The sequence below is a fragment of the Bison bison genome, unplaced genomic scaffold, assembly GCF_000754665.1.
Source record: "Bison bison bison isolate TAMUID 2011002044 unplaced genomic scaffold, Bison_UMD1.0 scf7180017864362, whole genome shotgun sequence".
Classification (NCBI taxonomy): domain Eukaryota; kingdom Metazoa; phylum Chordata; class Mammalia; order Artiodactyla; family Bovidae; genus Bison; species Bison bison.
In genome coordinates, this window is record NW_011494934.1 from 4,275,889 (window position 1) to 4,293,898 (window position 18,010).

The following is an 18,010-nucleotide window of genomic DNA, read 5'->3' on the forward strand; positions in this document are numbered from 1 at the left end:
ATCCAGGGTGCCTGGGGAAGGCAGGCAGATCGGGAAGGATGAGGCTGACTCTGGTTCAGACATATTTAGTTAGTGGCAAAGTTGGGATCTGCAGGTGAAGGACTCGAAGCTGTTTCTTAAGTGATCATAGAAGCCGTGGGAGCAAACCAGATCCCCCATGAGAGGTAGAGGGGAGTGGGCACAGAGGATGGCAGACAGGGCAGGTCCCGCTCACCTCTCCAGCCCTCCTTTGGCCCTCCTCTCCCTCCCACGCCTGGATACAAACTGTTATCACTTCCTCGTGGTCTCTGTTGCCTCCCTGCTTTCCCACTAGTGAGCTGCCCAGGGCACATCTGCACGGTGATGCGTCCCAAGAGCCTAGCACAGAGCACAGGGCGAACTTTCTGCCTAAATGGGAACATGAGTGCAACGCGAGGCTGAGGATGCGGACCTGCAGAATCCTAGTAGTTAAAGGAGTGGGTGAAGCCAGAAATATTAATAGGATGGAGCAAAGGCGACTGAGAAAGTGGCCAGAGGAGTGGAAAAAGAACCCAAGAAAAGCAGGGACTCAGTGGAGAAGGGATGGAGAATGCTGCTGAGTTTGGCGAGGACCATCTCATGGCGACCCACTCCAGTACTCTTGCCTGGAAAATCCCATGGATGGAGAAGCCTGGTAGGCTGCAGTGCATAGGGTCGCTAAGAGTCAGACACAACTGAGCGACTTCATTTTCACTTCTCACTTTCATGCATTGAAGAAGGAAATGGCAACCCACTCCCGTGTTCTTGCCTGGAGAATCCCAGGGACAGGGGAGCCTGATAGGCTGCCGTCTATGGGGTCGAACAGGGTCAGACACGACTGAAGCGACTTAGCAGCAGCAGCATCCCTCCTGGGGGAACCCAGAGACAGAAGGCTGCTGTGGGTCAGGGAGTCACTGAGTACTGCAATTGTAAAACATTCTGATCATATGCCTCATTAACAAGGTCAAATGAAGAAAATGTAAAGTCCGTGTAAATCTAAGAGTGAATCTAATAAGATTAGAAGCTGCTGTTACCGTTTTTCTACTCATTCTTTTTTATTCTTTCAATTGAAGTATAGTTGCTATACACTATTATTTGTTACAGGTGGACAGTATAGTGATCCACAGTTTTTAAAGGTGCCATTCCATTTATCATTATTATAAAACATTGGCTATATTCCCTGCATTGTACAGTGTATCCTTGTAACTTATGTTATAGACAATAATTTATACTTAACCCCATCCTCCTATCTTGCCCCTCCTCCTTTCTTCTCCCCACTGGTAATCTCTAGTTTGCTGTCTCTAGCCATCTGTGTCTTTTTTGTTATATTCACTAATCTACTATATGCTTCTACTATTTTATTTAGGTACAGCAGCCAGTCTGACTTTAACAATCCTTTAAGCATCACAGAATCTTCCAAATCATATGATACAATGGACTTGAGTTGGGGCAAACCCTGGGAGATGGTGACAGACAGGGAGGCCTGGCCTGATGCAGTTCATGGGGTCACAGAGGGTCAGACATAACTTGGCGACTGAACAACACCAACAATAATGTGTGCGTTAGTTGCTCAGTCGTGTCTGACTCTTTGCAACCGCATGAACTGTAGCCCACCAGGCTCCTCTGTCCATGGAACTCTCCAGGCAAGAATATTGGAGTGGGTTGCCATTTCCTTCTCCCACACTGTGGGTAGATTCTTTACCATCTGAGCCACCGCCAGAGAAGACCAAGTGAAAGTAATTCAGTCATCCCAACTCTTTGCGACCCATGGACTATACAGTCCATGGAGTTCTCCAGGCCAGAATACTGGAGTGGCTAGCCATTCCCTTCTCCAGGGGATTTTCCCAACCCAGGGATCAAACCCAGGTCTCCTGCATTGCAGGCAGGTTCCTTACCAGCTGAGGGAAGCCCTGGGTGTTAGTTGCTCAGAAAATATGATCATTACTCAGTGTGTGGGATTCCCTCATAACTCAGTCAGTAATGACACTGCATGCAATGCAGGAGACCTGGGTTCGATTTCTGGGTGGGAAAAATCCCCTGGAGGAGGAAATAGCAACCCACTCCAATATTCTCACCTGGAGAATCCTATGGACAGAGAAGCCTGGCAGGCTATGGGGTTGGAAGAGTTGAACACGACTTAGAGACTAAACCACCACCCAGTGCGTATAACTAAAAGTACTGTAGCCTTCTTCCATATAATACTACCTTAAATTATTTCATATTTTATATAAGGTAACCAGTAAAGCAGCTCAGAACTACCCCCCAATTAGTAGCTTTTCAATGAATAGCAAAGCACTTTCCTCTGGGTTTCAGAAATAACTGAGAACAAAGAGTTTGGCCTCAATCGTTCGTCCAATTTTCATTTTTTTCCCATTAATTCATCAAAAGTGTTTAGGCTTTTTCAGTTAGGTAAGATCTGACCCAGTAGAACCAAAGAGGGTTTCATAACTTTTTTTCTCTCTGCAGATGCAAAAGATATTTAAGAAACTTCCAGGATTCAAAGAGATCCATGTGTCAGGATTTAGGTAAGAAAATTGGACTCTTCGCAATTTTTAAATTTACTATCTCTTTATCCTCTTTTAAAAGCGATGTCATGAGGATTTTAAGGTCCCTTATGCCCCAGTTGTTTAACTCTACCAAATCCTGAAATCTAAATACATTTCAGATAAAGGACTTGTCTAATTAGAACATGACTCTAGGTGATTTTTAAGGCATAACAGAGGAGCTGCTCCTTCCTCCCTCTGGAGTCAGAAACATGGCTTCCTGCAAAGATCTTGTCCTCTGTCCTTGGCAATGTCACTACAGAACCTTTTAGGAAAATCCCTCAGCAAAGACAGACCCAAAATAATAACAGTTAGTTACCTTGTTCTCTGATTGACTGTTCTCCTATCCAGTGCTAAATACCATCATTGTTTAAGCAAATCAGTTTGACCCTGGGGAGACCAGGGAAACTAATAGAGTGGTACCCAAGGGGTAAGAGAATTGGGTGGACAGGGGTGGGGAGGCAAGTACCTTTTTATCATTCTGATGTCTGACCGCACTTTTACATCTTTCAGATGTCTGAACCATAGTAATGTATTACCATGCAAAATTTTAAAAATTGAAATTTTAAATAGAAGACATGAAATAAAATAGTGCCACACTGAAGCAGATTTCCATCATGTTCGTAGGGTTTGCTGTCAAGCAGGCATCTCAACAGTCTGATGTGGGTTCAGGATTTGGGGCAAGAATTTTTTTGCATCTTTAAGTTCTCGTCATTCAAAACATTTACAAGTGGGATCATAATATGTTTTGTTTTTTTTTTAAACTGTGCCACAGGGCATACAACAGCCCTGGTGTGAGCAGAATGAGATCCCTTGCATGGAGGGGGATGTATAAAATGGGAGGACAGACCTCACTCAAAGTCCTTCCCAGCCCGTCATCATCTGATGTCTTAAAGCAAGAAGGTCCGTAGGGCGGGTCCCACACTCACAGAGAAGAGCTTCAGTGGGGGGTGAGGTGTGGGGCTGTCCATCCATTTATTTCTCGCGAGCTATCAGGCACCTCTGGTTTGTGTAATTCCAAAGGAAGGAACTGTTGATGTGAACCAACATTTACCAAAGCAAACTGGTTTTTCTCCCTTAATTTTAAGATGCTGCTCCACAGTACTCCATGTGAAATCAGATGGATTGGAGGGGAATAAAAGGTGATAGGAGGATACTAGTGTAGACACAAGGTCTTCTGGATAGATCACTGCAGTGAAAGGACAAATTTTTAATTTAAACCTGACGGAAATGATAGGAATTCTCTTGGTGAATGCTCACATACTCATTATCCCCACCCTTTAAATAAATTGAAAAACTAATAATAAAAAAAAATAACTGTTTACAAAGAAGACCAAAATGTCAGGTGATGAAATTTTGCACAGTAAAAATTGTAAAGACATATCCCTTGAAAATGCATCTTTCCCATGTGTTTTTCTCTGTAAGAATTTATTCTTATTTCTGTCGAGGATGCTTATAATGTAAATTTGATCACATTTTGTCAATGATTTCCATTATGTTGCATAGAATTAGGCTCCCAGAAAATATTTTGACCTCTGAATACAATAAATAATATGCTTATGAGTGTGGCAAACTTTTAACCATGAAAACAATGCTCAGAATATTGTAAAGCAAACTTATTAGGAAGGAAATTGCTTTCCATGGAGCCAGATCCTCCTACAGAAGACCTAAAACTGCAGGAGCCTCAAAGTACCCTCTTTTTGTGAGCTCAATTGTAGAAAACCTGATCTACAATTGAACAAGTACGTTTAGATCAGTGACCTCATTTGATTCTTTCAACACAACTGGGAAGTAATTAGAACACCTATTATTACCATAATTATAAGGAGGAGCAGTAAAAGTTCCACTTTAAATATTGCTGTAACAATCATTCAGTCTAGTTAGAAAATGCTGTACCTAGTCGCTCGGTCGTGTCCAACTCTTTGCGACCCCATGGACTGCAGCCCACTAGGCTCCTCTTTCCATGGGGATCCTCCAGGCAAGAACATTGGAGCGGGCTGCCATGCCCCTCTCCAGGGGATCTTCCCAACACAGAGATCAAACCCAGGTCTACACGCATTGCAGGCAGATTCTTTACTGTCTGAGCCACTAGGGAAGCCCAAGATCACTCTGAGTGGGTAGCCTACCCCTTCTCCAGGGGATCTTCCCAACCCAGGAATCGAACAGGCGTCTCCTGCATTATAAGTGGATCCTTTACCAGCTGAGCTACCAGGGAAGCCCAGTTAGAGGGTATACTCCTTCAAAAACTTACACACAAATACCCACAGCAGCTTAATTGTATTAGCCAAGAACTGGAAACAACCCCAATGTCCTTCAACAGAACTGTAGATAAACAAACTGTGGTATATTCTTATCACAGACTTCTACTTAGCAAAGGAACAAACTATTGGAATGCACAACAACATGGATTTATTTCAAAATAATTATGTTGAGTGAAAGATGCCAGGAAAAAAAAAAAAAAGGAGTATGGTATACTTCCATTTGCATTTAACTCTAGATAATGAAAAGCAGGGCTTCCCAGGTGGCACTAGTGGTAAAGAACTTGCCTGCCAGTGCAGGAGACGGAAAAGACTCGGATTCCATCCCTGAGTTGAGGAGAGCCCCTGAAGGAGGGCCTGGCAACCCACTCCAGTATTCTTGCCTGGAGAATCCCACAGAGAGAGGAGCCTGGCCGGCTACAGTCCATTGGGTCGCACAGAGTTGGACGTGACGGGATCGACTTAGCATGCAAGCACACACAATGCAAACTAGTCTACAGTGAGAGAAAGCAGCTCAGTTGTTCCTTAAGGAGGGGGAGACAGAGAGGGATTATAAACAGGGGAAGAAGGGGAAGATTATAAACAGCCATCAGTAAACTTTTGGGGGTATGAATTTGATTGTAGTGATGGTTTCATGGGTGTATATATGAAATTTATCAGACTGTACATGTGCAACATGTGTAGTTTGTTTTATGACAATTGCATCTCAACAAAACAATTCTGTGAAGTTAATAGGATTAGGGTCTTGGCCCAGGAAGCTCGGTCTTTCTCCAGAGCTTCACGGATTGAAAACTATTGCTGAAAACAAGCAAGAGACAAGCCCTGAATAAATGTCTAGCAGTAGAAGCAGAGGCCGTTTCAGTCATGTTACATCAAAGAATGACAGTGAATGACTTTGTGATCCAGGCAGAAAGAGCAGCAATGCAAATCCCATAACGTGTGTAGAGTGTCTTTGTCAGCAACTAGCGAGTGAGACTGGAGAAGGCGATGGACCCCACTCCAGTACTCTTGCCTGGAAAATCCCATGGACGGAGGAGCCTGGTGGGCTGCAGTCCATGGGGTCGCAAAGAGTCGGACACGACTGAGCAACTTCACTTTCACTTTTCATTTTCATGCATTGGAGAAGGAAATGGCAACCCATTCCAGTATTCTTGCCTGGAGAATCCCAGGGACGGGGGAGCCTGGTGGGCTGCCATCTATAGGGTCGCACAGAGTCGGACATGACTGAAGTGACTTAGCAGCAGCAGCAGCAGGACTTGAGACATAAAGTGGGAAAACTGAATGTAGCTTCTGAACTAAATTCACATATATGCCCAGAGAAGTCCAGAATGTTTTTTTCAATCTGGTGACCAAATGACCTTTCTGGCACAAACATTGCAAAATGAACCCAGATTTATGGCCAGGGTTTGAATACCAGTTCTGCCACTTTCCAAATGATAGCTTTCCCTCTCTCTGCATCTTCCCTTACTTATGAAATAGGAGTTGCTGTTGCAAAGATTAAATGAGGATGCTCCTAAACTGCCTCCAACAAACCACCCTCTCTGTAAACAGGTATTTGTTTTTCCTGCACCCTGTTGCATGGTAGATTGTACCATCCCCCTTAAGTCTTACTGATGAAACCAATTCAAAAAACAATCAGTCAACAAAACTCCAGTTCCAGTGTCAAGCTCAAATAAATTATCTTCGGGAATAAACTAACAATATAATGCCATACAGAGGATGAGAAATCCATTTACAAAATATTTAAAAAAAAAAAACTTCCTGGTACTAGTAGCCCTGAAAACCTCAGAGCTATAGAATATATTTGCAACCTCTATAAAAGGAATATAAGGAAATCAAAGAGTTTAAGGATGCATAATCTTTGAATTAGGGCTCAAATTCTAATAAGAGGCATCATAGAATAATGTTTACTTCCTGAGATTCATATGATTCTCAAAATTTCCATCCAGATTCTGACGGCAGTTTATATATTTCCTTCAAAGCTCTGAACCAACATGAGAGACAATGTAATATGTATATGAATTGATTCATTGAATGCCTCAGTAAATTTCTTGAAAATTCTTTCTCCTTTCCATGTTTCCATTGTGCATGATGAAATGAAGACCAAAGAAAGAAAGAGACGGGTAATTTGAACTTTTTTTCCTACTGTTTTGAAATATAGTACATCCCCCACATAGACACATTTATATGTTAATCTCTTAGAGATCACTTTTACATATAAAATCTGGATAAGTCATTGACTATTGGTGACTTAGTCTAATGGGAGTAACTGATCAATTGGTCAGTAGTAAAAAAGAATTCTTGAATCAAGATCACTACATGAGATACACAGGTAAAAGGTGACTTTATCAGTGGAAGTGTCTTCTATAAAACTCAAAAGCTTTTCAAAAGAAAAACATAAAAACACCTATCTGCAATGCAAGTATGTCTCAACAATTTCCTAAATGTCATTTGTGATGGGAAGTTGTCAGTCTGGTTGCACACTCATGCATGCAACATATTTAGGTCTGGAATAAAGCAGAGAAACTGATTTGCCCCTTGGCTCCAAGGTCAGCGTGACTGGGCAAAGGGCCCACTATACCTTAGAGAGCTCAGTAATAGGCATCCAGCTTGGCTCCTGTAATTGGTGAAATAACCAAATGTAGACTTTGACTAATCATGTGGCCTGAAGAACTGCTGAGAATACACATTATTGGCTCCTGTGGCCTTTAAAACATTTTTGTATCCCTCTGTGTGAATTTATGGCGTAAACAAAGAGATGAAATCTGGTCCTAGACAACAGAGGTAGAGAGAATCCTATTTCATTTATAAATGCATAAGGGCATTGAATCAATAAATATGAGAATAAATACAGTTAATCATGAACTACTTCCCTTTCTCTTTTCTCACATCTTCCTTCCAAGATGTTATTTTAAAAGCAACTTGAGGGAAGACAAAATTATGTTTAATATAGAGTTGTATTTTTTTAATTAAAAAATGCTTCTTGAAAAAAACAGGAAGGAAATAGCCTTGAGAACCGAAGCTTTGACTTGGTTACAACACTTAAACATTATTGCCCTATTGCTCTATCCTACTTCTATTTCACAGACCTTCCTAAAGGAGGCTACTTGTAGAGAAAAAAGACAATTCATCCTTCCTACTGACTGGCCATGAAAAACACTGATCAACACCAGCAACTCTTGGCAATTAACACTTTTTCACAAAGACCTGACGTGAAAATCTATGGCCCCTTGATCCAGTTAGCAGTCCCTCTTCAAGCTGGATTTAAGTCTTATCATAACAATCTATTTCAGAGCTAAAATACACATTAATTCTTTCCTACCTTTCAAATACAGTAGGATAAACACTTATCAGTGTTCCTGATAAACACTGAAATTAGTTTCAAGTGTGATATTCATTAAGAGCCCATCAGGAAAGAGGTTGAAGCTGTCCTGAAGCTTTGTAGCAGCATAGTGATTCTCTTTACAAGGCATGTAACAATGGCTTTGGATGCAATGTGTCCCCTGCTGTCTACAGGACAAGCTCCACAGAGATGCAACTTACAGCCATCTTTAAGAAAGGCAAGGCAGAAGCAAAAAGCCCTGCCAGTGACCCTCTGTCACTTGATTCCAACAAAATTGAAAGTGAAGGAGACCCTCGTGGAACGACGGAGGAAGAGAAGCAAAGAGAACTCTATCCCACAGCTTCAGAGCTCAGGAAGCTGATCAGCAGAGCCCTGGAGGAAGACCAGTCCTTGGATGTGGGGACAATTCAGTTCACTGACGGTCAGTGGGTGATTTCATAGCTCTGGGATTATCCTCATTCTGATAGAGATAAGGAGGCATGAATGTCTCCTGGTCACTGATATTTTAATGGGTCCTGTAGAGTCGATCATTTCTGTGACTTTCATTGCTTTTTTGTTTTGTTGTTTTGCTATTTTCAGTTGCTAAGTCATGCCCAACTCTTTTCGACCCCATGGATAACAGCACACCAGGCCTCCCTGTCCCCCACTATTTCCCAGAGTCTTCCCAAGTTTGTGTCCATTGCGTCAGTGATGCCATCCCACCATCTCATCCTCTGTCATCCTCTTCTCCTTTTGCCTTCAATCTTTCCCAGCATCAGGGTCTTTTCCAATGAGTCAGCTGTTCGCATCAGGTAGCCAAAGTATTGGAGCTTCAGCATCAGTCCTTCCAATGAGTATTCAGGGTTGATTTCCTTTAGGATTCACTGGTTTGATCTCCTTGCTGTCCAAGGGACTCTGAAGAGTCTTCTCCCACACCATAGTTTGAAGGCATCAATTCTGCACTCTGCCTTCCTTACGGTCCAACTGTGACTCTGGAAGGTATCATTTCTGTCTTTCCTCACTGTCCCCAGGGTCTCAATTGATAAAGCTTTCATGACCACTTCATGCCATAAATAGCTCTAGGGAAGCCGACAGCTATAGCTCCATCCAGCTCAACAAGTCACCCACCAAGTCGAGGTGGAGAGAAGAACCTGGGTTGTATTCCCTTGGCACAACCCAGATTCCCTCATCTAGTAAATTGGTCAGGGTCCAGGAGGAAACAGATGGCACATTCAAATTAGAATAATTTGAGAAGGGTTTGATAAAGGGACTATTTATAAAGGTTTCCCTAACGCCCAGAGGTAGAAAAGGAAATGGCAACCCGCTCCAGTATTCTTGCCTGGAAAATTCCATGGACAAGAGGAGCCTGATGGGTTACAGTCCACAGGGTCACAAAGAGTCAGACACGACTGGACATGCACTCTATGCCCAGAGGACTAGAACAGTTCGCTGGGGCTGGAAGCAGTAAGGCCCCGCCACCACCTCTAGGCCTGATCTAACCAGCAGTCCCCAACCTTTTGGGCACCAGGGACCGGTTTTATGGAAGACAGATGAAGGGGAAAGGGAATGATTCAGCAGTAATGCAGTGGTGGGGAGCCATGCGGGAGTGGCAAATGAAGCTTTGCTCCTTCACCCACCATTCACCTTCTGCTGTGCGGCCCAGTCCCTATCAGGCCTTGGACTGAGGATTGAGGACCCCTCATCTAAGCCATCCCAAAGACAGGGAGCAAGGAACCACTGATATGGTTCATATAAGTCAACTTCCCAGGGCGGAGAGTTGTGGAGAGAGAAGAGTGTATAGATCTAAAGAAGTCAGCAGGGAAGCAGGACCCTCAGAGGGTGCCTGGAGGGACCCAGGAGCCTGCAACTCTTCACAATTCCCGGTGCTCCAGGCATAATAGATGAGCACTGGAAATGTCATTTTAGTGTGACCTGGCGCGAAACTGGCATTCTCTGTCAGTTCTGTTTCTGTAGTTTAGATAGTTAAACTCAACTCTGGAGAACTTTACAAAGATCTCTTGGGATTAGATAGAGGGCATGTCAGTAAAGATGTCAGCAAGCATTAAAGTCCTCTTGGTTCACTTTTGAATTTCTAGTTCAGTGAAAAACTTCAGGTTCATCTCTGAGGCCACCTGATACTCTGGGTTGGTCTCTTGGTTAAATCCTTTGGGATAATCTGAAAATCCAGCTTCAGGGTGGAAGCAAGCAAGGACTCACAAATGGTCCTTGGTTCCAGTATTTATTCTAGACATTCCTTTCTTTGTCAGCTTAGCAATATTTTTGTTCCCACTGGCCTAGCCAGTGAGCCTGCCTGCTTGGTCCAAATGTGTACAACTAAAGACCTTGAAAACCACCTTAATAATTGTTCTATCACATAGACTTGCACAATGCACTTCCTGCAACCGTCCTTCGGTAGCTCCTAAAGGATCAATGACCACCAATGCATCTGATGCTGATTTCTTGATTATTTGTTGTACCCTCCTTAAGCACTGGCTTTTGCCACATTTTACAACCCTCACTGTTTTACTGCCCCAACCACAAAAAAAAAAAAAAAAAAAATGGGCAGTGGGGACGTTGAACCCTTGTGATTTTTTTTTCACCCACAGAAATTGTTGGGTCATTGCCAAGCCTGGATCCTGACACCCAGTTGGTGCTGCCCACTCTCCTCACTGATATCACAAAGGTGAGTTTGTTATCCTTTGTCCTTCAAATAGGAACAAAGCCTCCAAACTTCCATCAGAAAAAAACAGCCTAAGGACTGAACAGAGCAAGATCCCCTCTGCAGTGCCAATTGAATCTGAAAAAGAATGAATACATGTATACATATAACTGAGTCACTTAGTACATCTGAAACTAACACAACATTTTAAATCGCTATACTCCAATAAAAATAATCCAATAAATATAATTATTTTCTGTGTTTTACAGGTAGTACTTGCTTACCCACTTTCAGTGTCTGTATTAATAAGACGTAATACAACTTGCATTTCAAATATTGTTAAATTCAAAGTTTTCTTCAACATAGTTAGAGCTTTGTTCCAATTAGAATCAGAATTTGCCTTTTTTGATAAAACAAATTATGTGTTCGTGAAGTGAAAAAGAATACTTACAGTAGAATGTATTATTTGATTTTGACTTTCTGACACAAATACAAGCATAAAAATGCATTTGTTTTTAAGTCTTAAGGTCTCTATATATTTATGGGGGGGTTGCAAGCATAAATTAATGTCTTGGGAAGTACAAAGTTATGAATTCAGTAATAATTTTTGTATTTCATTTAAAGGTGTGTTCATTTAATTTACACTAAAAGTTGTCACTGGGGGTGCATAACTCAAAGTGCTGACTAAGCTCTATTCCATTTTTTAATGAAAGAATTCATAAGTTCAAACATGATTGACGCATGTTTCAAAGTATTTCAGTTATAAGTCAACCCTACACAGGCAGACTCAGTTAGCCGAGAGATTGTATTCTGCTACTGTATCAATGCATCTTTTCCTTTCAGGACTTGTTTCTATATCAGAACCTATATCAGAATCCACAGTAGATTCAAGTCAACTACAAAATGATTTGTTTAAATTTAATTGAAAAGAAAAAATACAGAGCATAGCCCTTCTCAGATACAGAGCAATGTCCCTTGTCAACAGCTGTCTCTAAATCCTTCTTCAGGATGCTACTCTGAGTCCAGAACTTCCTCTTGGTCAACCGAGGCTGGAGACAGTGGACAGAGCAGGACACAGTCCACCTGGTGAGTAGAGTCTATGTTCTAGAGTCATAGACCCTTCCCGTAGGGTCTACGTTAGAGGACAACATCCTCGCTGAGGAATATATCTACGGCACTGCTTCAAAGTCCAGTGATTAAAGTCCTCCTCAGCCCAGGAGAGGGTTAGGTCCCCACAGCATTTCCAAGAGGAGAGCCATCCACTGAACTCCTTCTTCTGACGAGGCGATCACCCTCAGCCTCCTTTCCTCAGCTCTCGGCCCCAGTCCCACAGAGAACACTGAAAGCCCTTTCCCGACAGATCTGGTGAAAGAAGCTGAAACCAAAGCAGCACCAACTGCCCACACAGAACAGCTGTCTCTGCTGGGCTTCAAAGCTGAGAGCTTGTCAGGACAAGGTAGGTCCTAAAGCCCGCATCCACGGCAAAGGGCTGTGGCGACAGAGGTCGGGGCCCTTACAGTCAGTGTTTATATTCCTGTTCACCATATACAGGTTGCCATGGATACTGTCTGTTCTTCCATGTGTGTTTCTTTACTGCCAGTTACCACATGTGTAATTGATCTATAAGGATGTCAGTAAATACTGAAATCCTCCTGGTTCACTTTTTTTAATATTTTTTACTTTTTCAGTAATTTTTCTTAAATTGAAGTACAGTTGATTTGCCATGTTGTCTTAATTTCTGCTATATAAGAAAGTGATTCAGTCATACATATGTACACATGTTTTTCAGATTTTTTCCATTATGGTTTCTCACAGGATATTGAATATAGTTCCCTGTGCTATACAGTAGGGATCTTATTCTTTATTCATCCTGTATATAAGGGTTTGCATGTGCTAAACTCGAGTTCCCAACCCTCCCTGAACACCCACCCTCTTGGCAACCATGAGCCTGTTCTCTATATTTGTGGGTCTATTTCTGTTTTATAGGTGTTTCATTTGTGTCTTATTTTAGAGTCCACGTATAAGTGATATCATATGGTACTTGTCTTTCTCTTTCTGACTAACTTCAATTCGTATGATAATCTCTAGTTCCATTCATGCTGCTGAAAGTGGTATTGTTTCATTCTGTTCTATAGCTGAGTAGTGTTCCATCATTTATCTATACCACATCTTTATCCATTCATCTGTCAACACGTTTAGGTTGTTTCCATGTCTTGGCTATTGTGAACAGTGATGCTATGAACATTGAGATGCCTGTATCTTTTTGAATTACAGTTTTGTCTGGACATATGCCCAGGATTAGGATTACTAGATCATATAGTAATTCTATCTTTAGTTTTTTGAAGCTTCGAGTTCACGTCTGAATTTTCAAGAATGTTTAATTTTGAGGCTATGGGGTCAAGTTTTCTCATAATTTAAGAGGAAATCTTTACCAATATATGAAGACTTTAGGAAAACAAATATCAATATTCTGCAGAAGAGTCCTTTTTTAGTGCAAAAAATAGTGGATATAATGGCTTTGAAAGTGAAAGTTAGTTACTCAGTCTTGTCCGATTCTTTGTGACTCCATGGACTGTAGCCCACCAGTCTCCTCTGTCCATGGGATTCTCCAGGCAAGAATACTGGAGTGGGTTGCCATTCTTTCTCCAGGGGATCTTCCCGACCCGGGACCGAACCCAGGTCTCCTGCATTGCAGGCAGACTCTTTTACCAACTGAACCCCCAGGGAAGCCTCTTAGGAATCTCTATGCTTCCCACTTTATACAGCTCTCTGGTGAAGCTCTAAATAAAAATGCCTTTAAGGAAACATGGAACCTCAGAATATGAGGCTGATAAGTATGATCTGTGATTCTAAGTGAAAATGCCAGGGAAGATTGTCATTGTTGGTATTTTTACAGGAGTTTTACCATTGTAGTTAGGGCTCTTTGCAAACTTCTACAGGTTTGAGTGGTCTATCTCATTTCTATTTTCCTCATAAACCTTGTGTGAAATTAGTATGTAATTTTATTGTATACAAAGTTTTTCCCAAAAACATATATACCATGATTGCAGAACCACCTATACAGATCATATTTGGTTTACATGATTACATGTAATGCATGTAATGAATAACATGAATGCATGTTAACCACATGATACAGTTATCTATTTCTGCATTATAAATCACCCCTGAAGTTAGTGTCTTAAATTAACAACCATTTATTTTGCCCATAACTCTGAAATTTGGGCAGGAATCAGTAGGGACAGCTCTTCTCTGCCCCATGTTGTATCAGCTAGACTATCTCAACTGGTGTTGAAGATCTTTTTTCAAGAGGGCTCACTCATGGCTAGCAAGTCAGTGCTCAGCCAGAGCTACTGGCTGGAGTCCTCGTTTCTTCTCTGTGTACCCTCTTCGAGGGGCTGCTTGAGCTTCCTCCCAGCATGACATCTGGTTTCAAAGAGTCATTACCACAAGAGAAAAAAAGTTGAAGGTGCCAATCTCCTCAGGGCCCAGAAACAGTGTCACTTCCTCACATACCGATGGTTAGGCAGCCATTTTGTTTAAAGAGGAGGGAACATAGATCTTGTCTCTTGATGGAAAAAGTAACAAAGCATTTATGGCTATTGATAATCAGCCACAATCCACATCAACCACTACTTTGACTTTTGAATTACTTAAAAGTTGGTTGGATAAAACAAACCAAATTTTGATGACATGAGGGATATAAAGTTCTCACTGAATCCCTTTCCTTCATTATGATATAATAAAAGCTTTATTATAAGATCAGCATTTCAGATATATTAACTAAAATGATAGTATATCTATGATGAAAGTATTATTGTATTTTCAGAATTGCATTACCGTTTTCATTTTATTATACATTCCTTCCATTCATAAATATATCATAGAACACTAAAGCTGGAAGGACTCTTAGACATAGTCCAGTTAAACTTTATGTTTCACAGTAAGAAAACCAAAGCTAGAGATGGGAAGTGCCTTGCTCGAGGTCATATCATGCTGCTGCTGCTGCTGCTAAGTCGCTTCAGTCACATCATAGCTGGTCACAAAGCCAGGACCATCCATATGCTTGGCTTAAGTAGCCCCATCATTTAAAATACTATGTCCTTTCAATCTTGTTTGCCCTCCACTCACAGCCTTTTCTTTTTCTATTTCACTACACTGTCATTGTTTTAGTAGTCTAGGCTTGTAAGTCTTCACCTCCTAATCTTACCTCCTAATCACCACAGTTTTCACAAGGTTTCACACATTACAGGGACACAATTTTCACAAAAATCACAGATTTCGTTTTCAATTTAGCAGCTTCATTTCCATCTTCATTTTACTTGACGCTGCTGGCTTGAGTTCCTGCTGATGCTGCCTTCTTGAAACTCCTTCATTCGTCTTCCACAAATGAGTCATTCTTGTTTCTTAGGTTTTATCAATAATCTTTTAATTAAAATGCTGCATCATTCCCCCAAAAAGATAATGATTGTTTACAGACATATATGAAACACAGTAAGGTTTTGTTTTTAAAGAATTGAAAGAAAATGGAAGAAAAGATGAAACAAAGCTAGGTCAGATGATACTTTTACAGTAGTAAAATGTTTGGGAACAAGACAGAGGTGATGGTTACACTATATTGTGAATTTTCCTCACAATTACTGAATCATTTATTTTTTTAAGTCATCAGATATTTACAACTAACGAATAACTTTAGAATAACAGAATTAAGACAATATTTAGTGGAATAGCGTCATCCCATCTTTTGTATATTTGACATTTTACAATTTGAACCATTTTTTAAAATTTGATTTTATTGAGGTATAGTTGATTGACAGGGTTGTGTTAATTTCTGCTGTGCAGCAAAGTGATCAGTTAACACATATTTGCATTCTTTTCCATACTCTTTTCCATTATGACGTATCATAGAGTATTGAATATAATTCCCTGTGCTATACAGTACAACCTTACGGTTTATCCACTCTGTATATAATAGTTTGCATCTGCCAATCTTAATCGACACCCCTCCCCCCTTGACAAACACAAGTCTGTCATCTGTGTTTGTGAATCTGTTTCTGTTTTTTAGATGATCTTATTTGTTGAAGCATCCACTTTAAAATGTCAAGCTTCACGCTATGTTTCACCCCAATAATATTTTTTTTAAAGTCACATGATTCTGTAGAGAAAATTGTATGCAAAATAAACATCAGAAAGGTCTTTGTGTGCTTTAGGTGGTTCATGAATTTGGCTTTGAGATTCTTGGCAGACTGTACAGTGAGGACAATGCAATTACACACAATTTGGAATCTGTGTGCTTACAGCATGGTAATTGCTTAGGAGAAAAATTTTCTCCTACAGGTCCTTTTAAGGAGGAGCATCTGGGTTACAGTGAACCGTGTCCTGTCTGCATCAGCTTCCCTACAGCATAAACTTGCTGTCAGATATTTCCTAGAAAGCGTTCACTTTCTAGGAAAGGCATAGCCAATTACCAAGCCCAGTTCACGACAGCAGTTCCATGAGAGGTCAGGTGCTGACCGACTGCCCTAACTCAAGGATTGAGTTTAGAATATCCATAGGAATGACTATACTACATAATCTTCAGCCAATGTTCTATAAAATAAAATAAAAAAAATTATGCTCAAAACTGAGCTTTTGATTAGTATTGACCAAGAAGCACTATATTTGCTGGCCTGGGCTTAGACAACAAATATGCTGTGTTGCCAATGAATGGGAGATCCATACACTTTCAAAATGAGCCCAACCAGGGATAGAAAAGACATATTTCAATGACCAATGAAGACCCCAATTAGAAAACCTCCCTGATAAAAAAGGACATTTATGTAGAACAGAGCTGGTCGTGGAACAAAGAGCAGCTCTAGGCAGGACCAAGGCTTCCCTTCCTCATAAAATTCTGGCTCTTTCCCCAGCACAGGTAGCTGACAGCCAGACTCCACAGCCCTGCACATTGGCATCACTAAGATAAATCCAGCCTGGAAAATGTTTAAGGTCAGTGTCACCAAACACCCACTAAGCTATTAAAATTTCAGTCAAGTACTCATAGAAAGCTCTCAACTGAAGTAGTTTAATATAATGGTTAATCCTTTGAGATAAAGTACTTGCAAAATGTGCCTCTGGAGCTCTAAATAAATTGGTATCTATTTGCCTGAAATTCTGCGGTCTTCTATTTTTACTTTTTTAGGGTATCCCTTTCTTTCTTGCAGAGCCAGTTGTCTGTTAAGATCACACCTACTTCATAAATATAAGTCATATACCTATAGAATAACTCAACATACTCTTCTCCATATAACATACATCTAACACATTCAAAAGTAGTATCAAATCATTAGGATAAAAATTGTGTGTGTTTTGCTTTGGTTTGGGTTTGGTTTGGTGTAGGGGTGTGTAGGCAGCAATACATTTTCCTTTTCACTCATTAGAATGATGACCTCAACTATCAGAAAAGAAGCTCTTTAGTGTTCTCCCAAATACCAGAGTTTTTCACTTGCTAGAATGACTTTTAAGATGAAAGCCAAATCTCTCAATAATTTGCAATATTTTAAAGGTGAAAAAGAAAACTTTAGGCAGAGCTATTTTATATTGGACATTGTTTTGCCTTTTATTACCTTATATTAGACTGGATTCTCCAGAGAAACAGAACCAATAGGGGATTGAGTGAGTGAAGTTGCTCAGTTCAGTTCAGTCGCTCAGTCGTGTCCGACTCTTTGTGACCCCATGAATCGCAGCACGCCAGGCCTCCCTGTACGTCACCCAACTCCCGGAGTTCACCCAGACTCACGTCCATCGAGTCAGTGATGCCATCCAGCCATCTCATCCTTTGTCGTCCCCTTGTCCTCCTGCCCCCAATCCCTCCCAAAATCAGAGTCTTTTCCAATGAGTCAACTCTTCACATGAGGTGGCCAAAGTACTGGAGTTTCAACTTCAGCGTCATTCCTTCCAAAGAACACACCCAGGACTGATCCCCTTTAGAATGGACTGGTTGGATCTCCTTGCAGTCCAAGGGACTCTCAAGAGTCTTCTCCAACACCACACTTCAAAAGCATCAGTTCTTCGGCACTCAGCTTTCTTCACAGTCCAACTCTCACATCCATATATGACCACAGGAAAAACCATAGCCTTGACTAGACGAACCTTTGTTGGAAAAGTAATGTCTCTGCTTTTGAATATGCTATCTAGGCTGGTCATAACTTTCCTTCCAAAGAGTAAGCATCTTTTAATTTCATGGCTGCAGTCA

At 41.1% G+C, this 18,010-nt stretch overlaps 1 protein-coding gene across 1 annotated transcript in view; it reads left to right on the forward strand.

Moving 5' to 3' along the window:
- The window catches only part of IMPG1 (interphotoreceptor matrix proteoglycan 1), a 157,049-nt gene that overhangs the window by 55,890 nt on the left and 83,149 nt on the right, over positions 1 to 18,010 (forward strand). Inside the window, 5 exon segments of the mRNA XM_010855251.1 lie at positions 2,464 to 2,522; positions 6,901 to 6,921; positions 8,315 to 8,562; positions 10,727 to 10,803; positions 11,787 to 11,865. Coding sequence (XP_010853553.1) covers positions 2,464 to 2,522; positions 6,901 to 6,921; positions 8,315 to 8,562; positions 10,727 to 10,803; positions 11,787 to 11,865 — 484 coding nt within the window.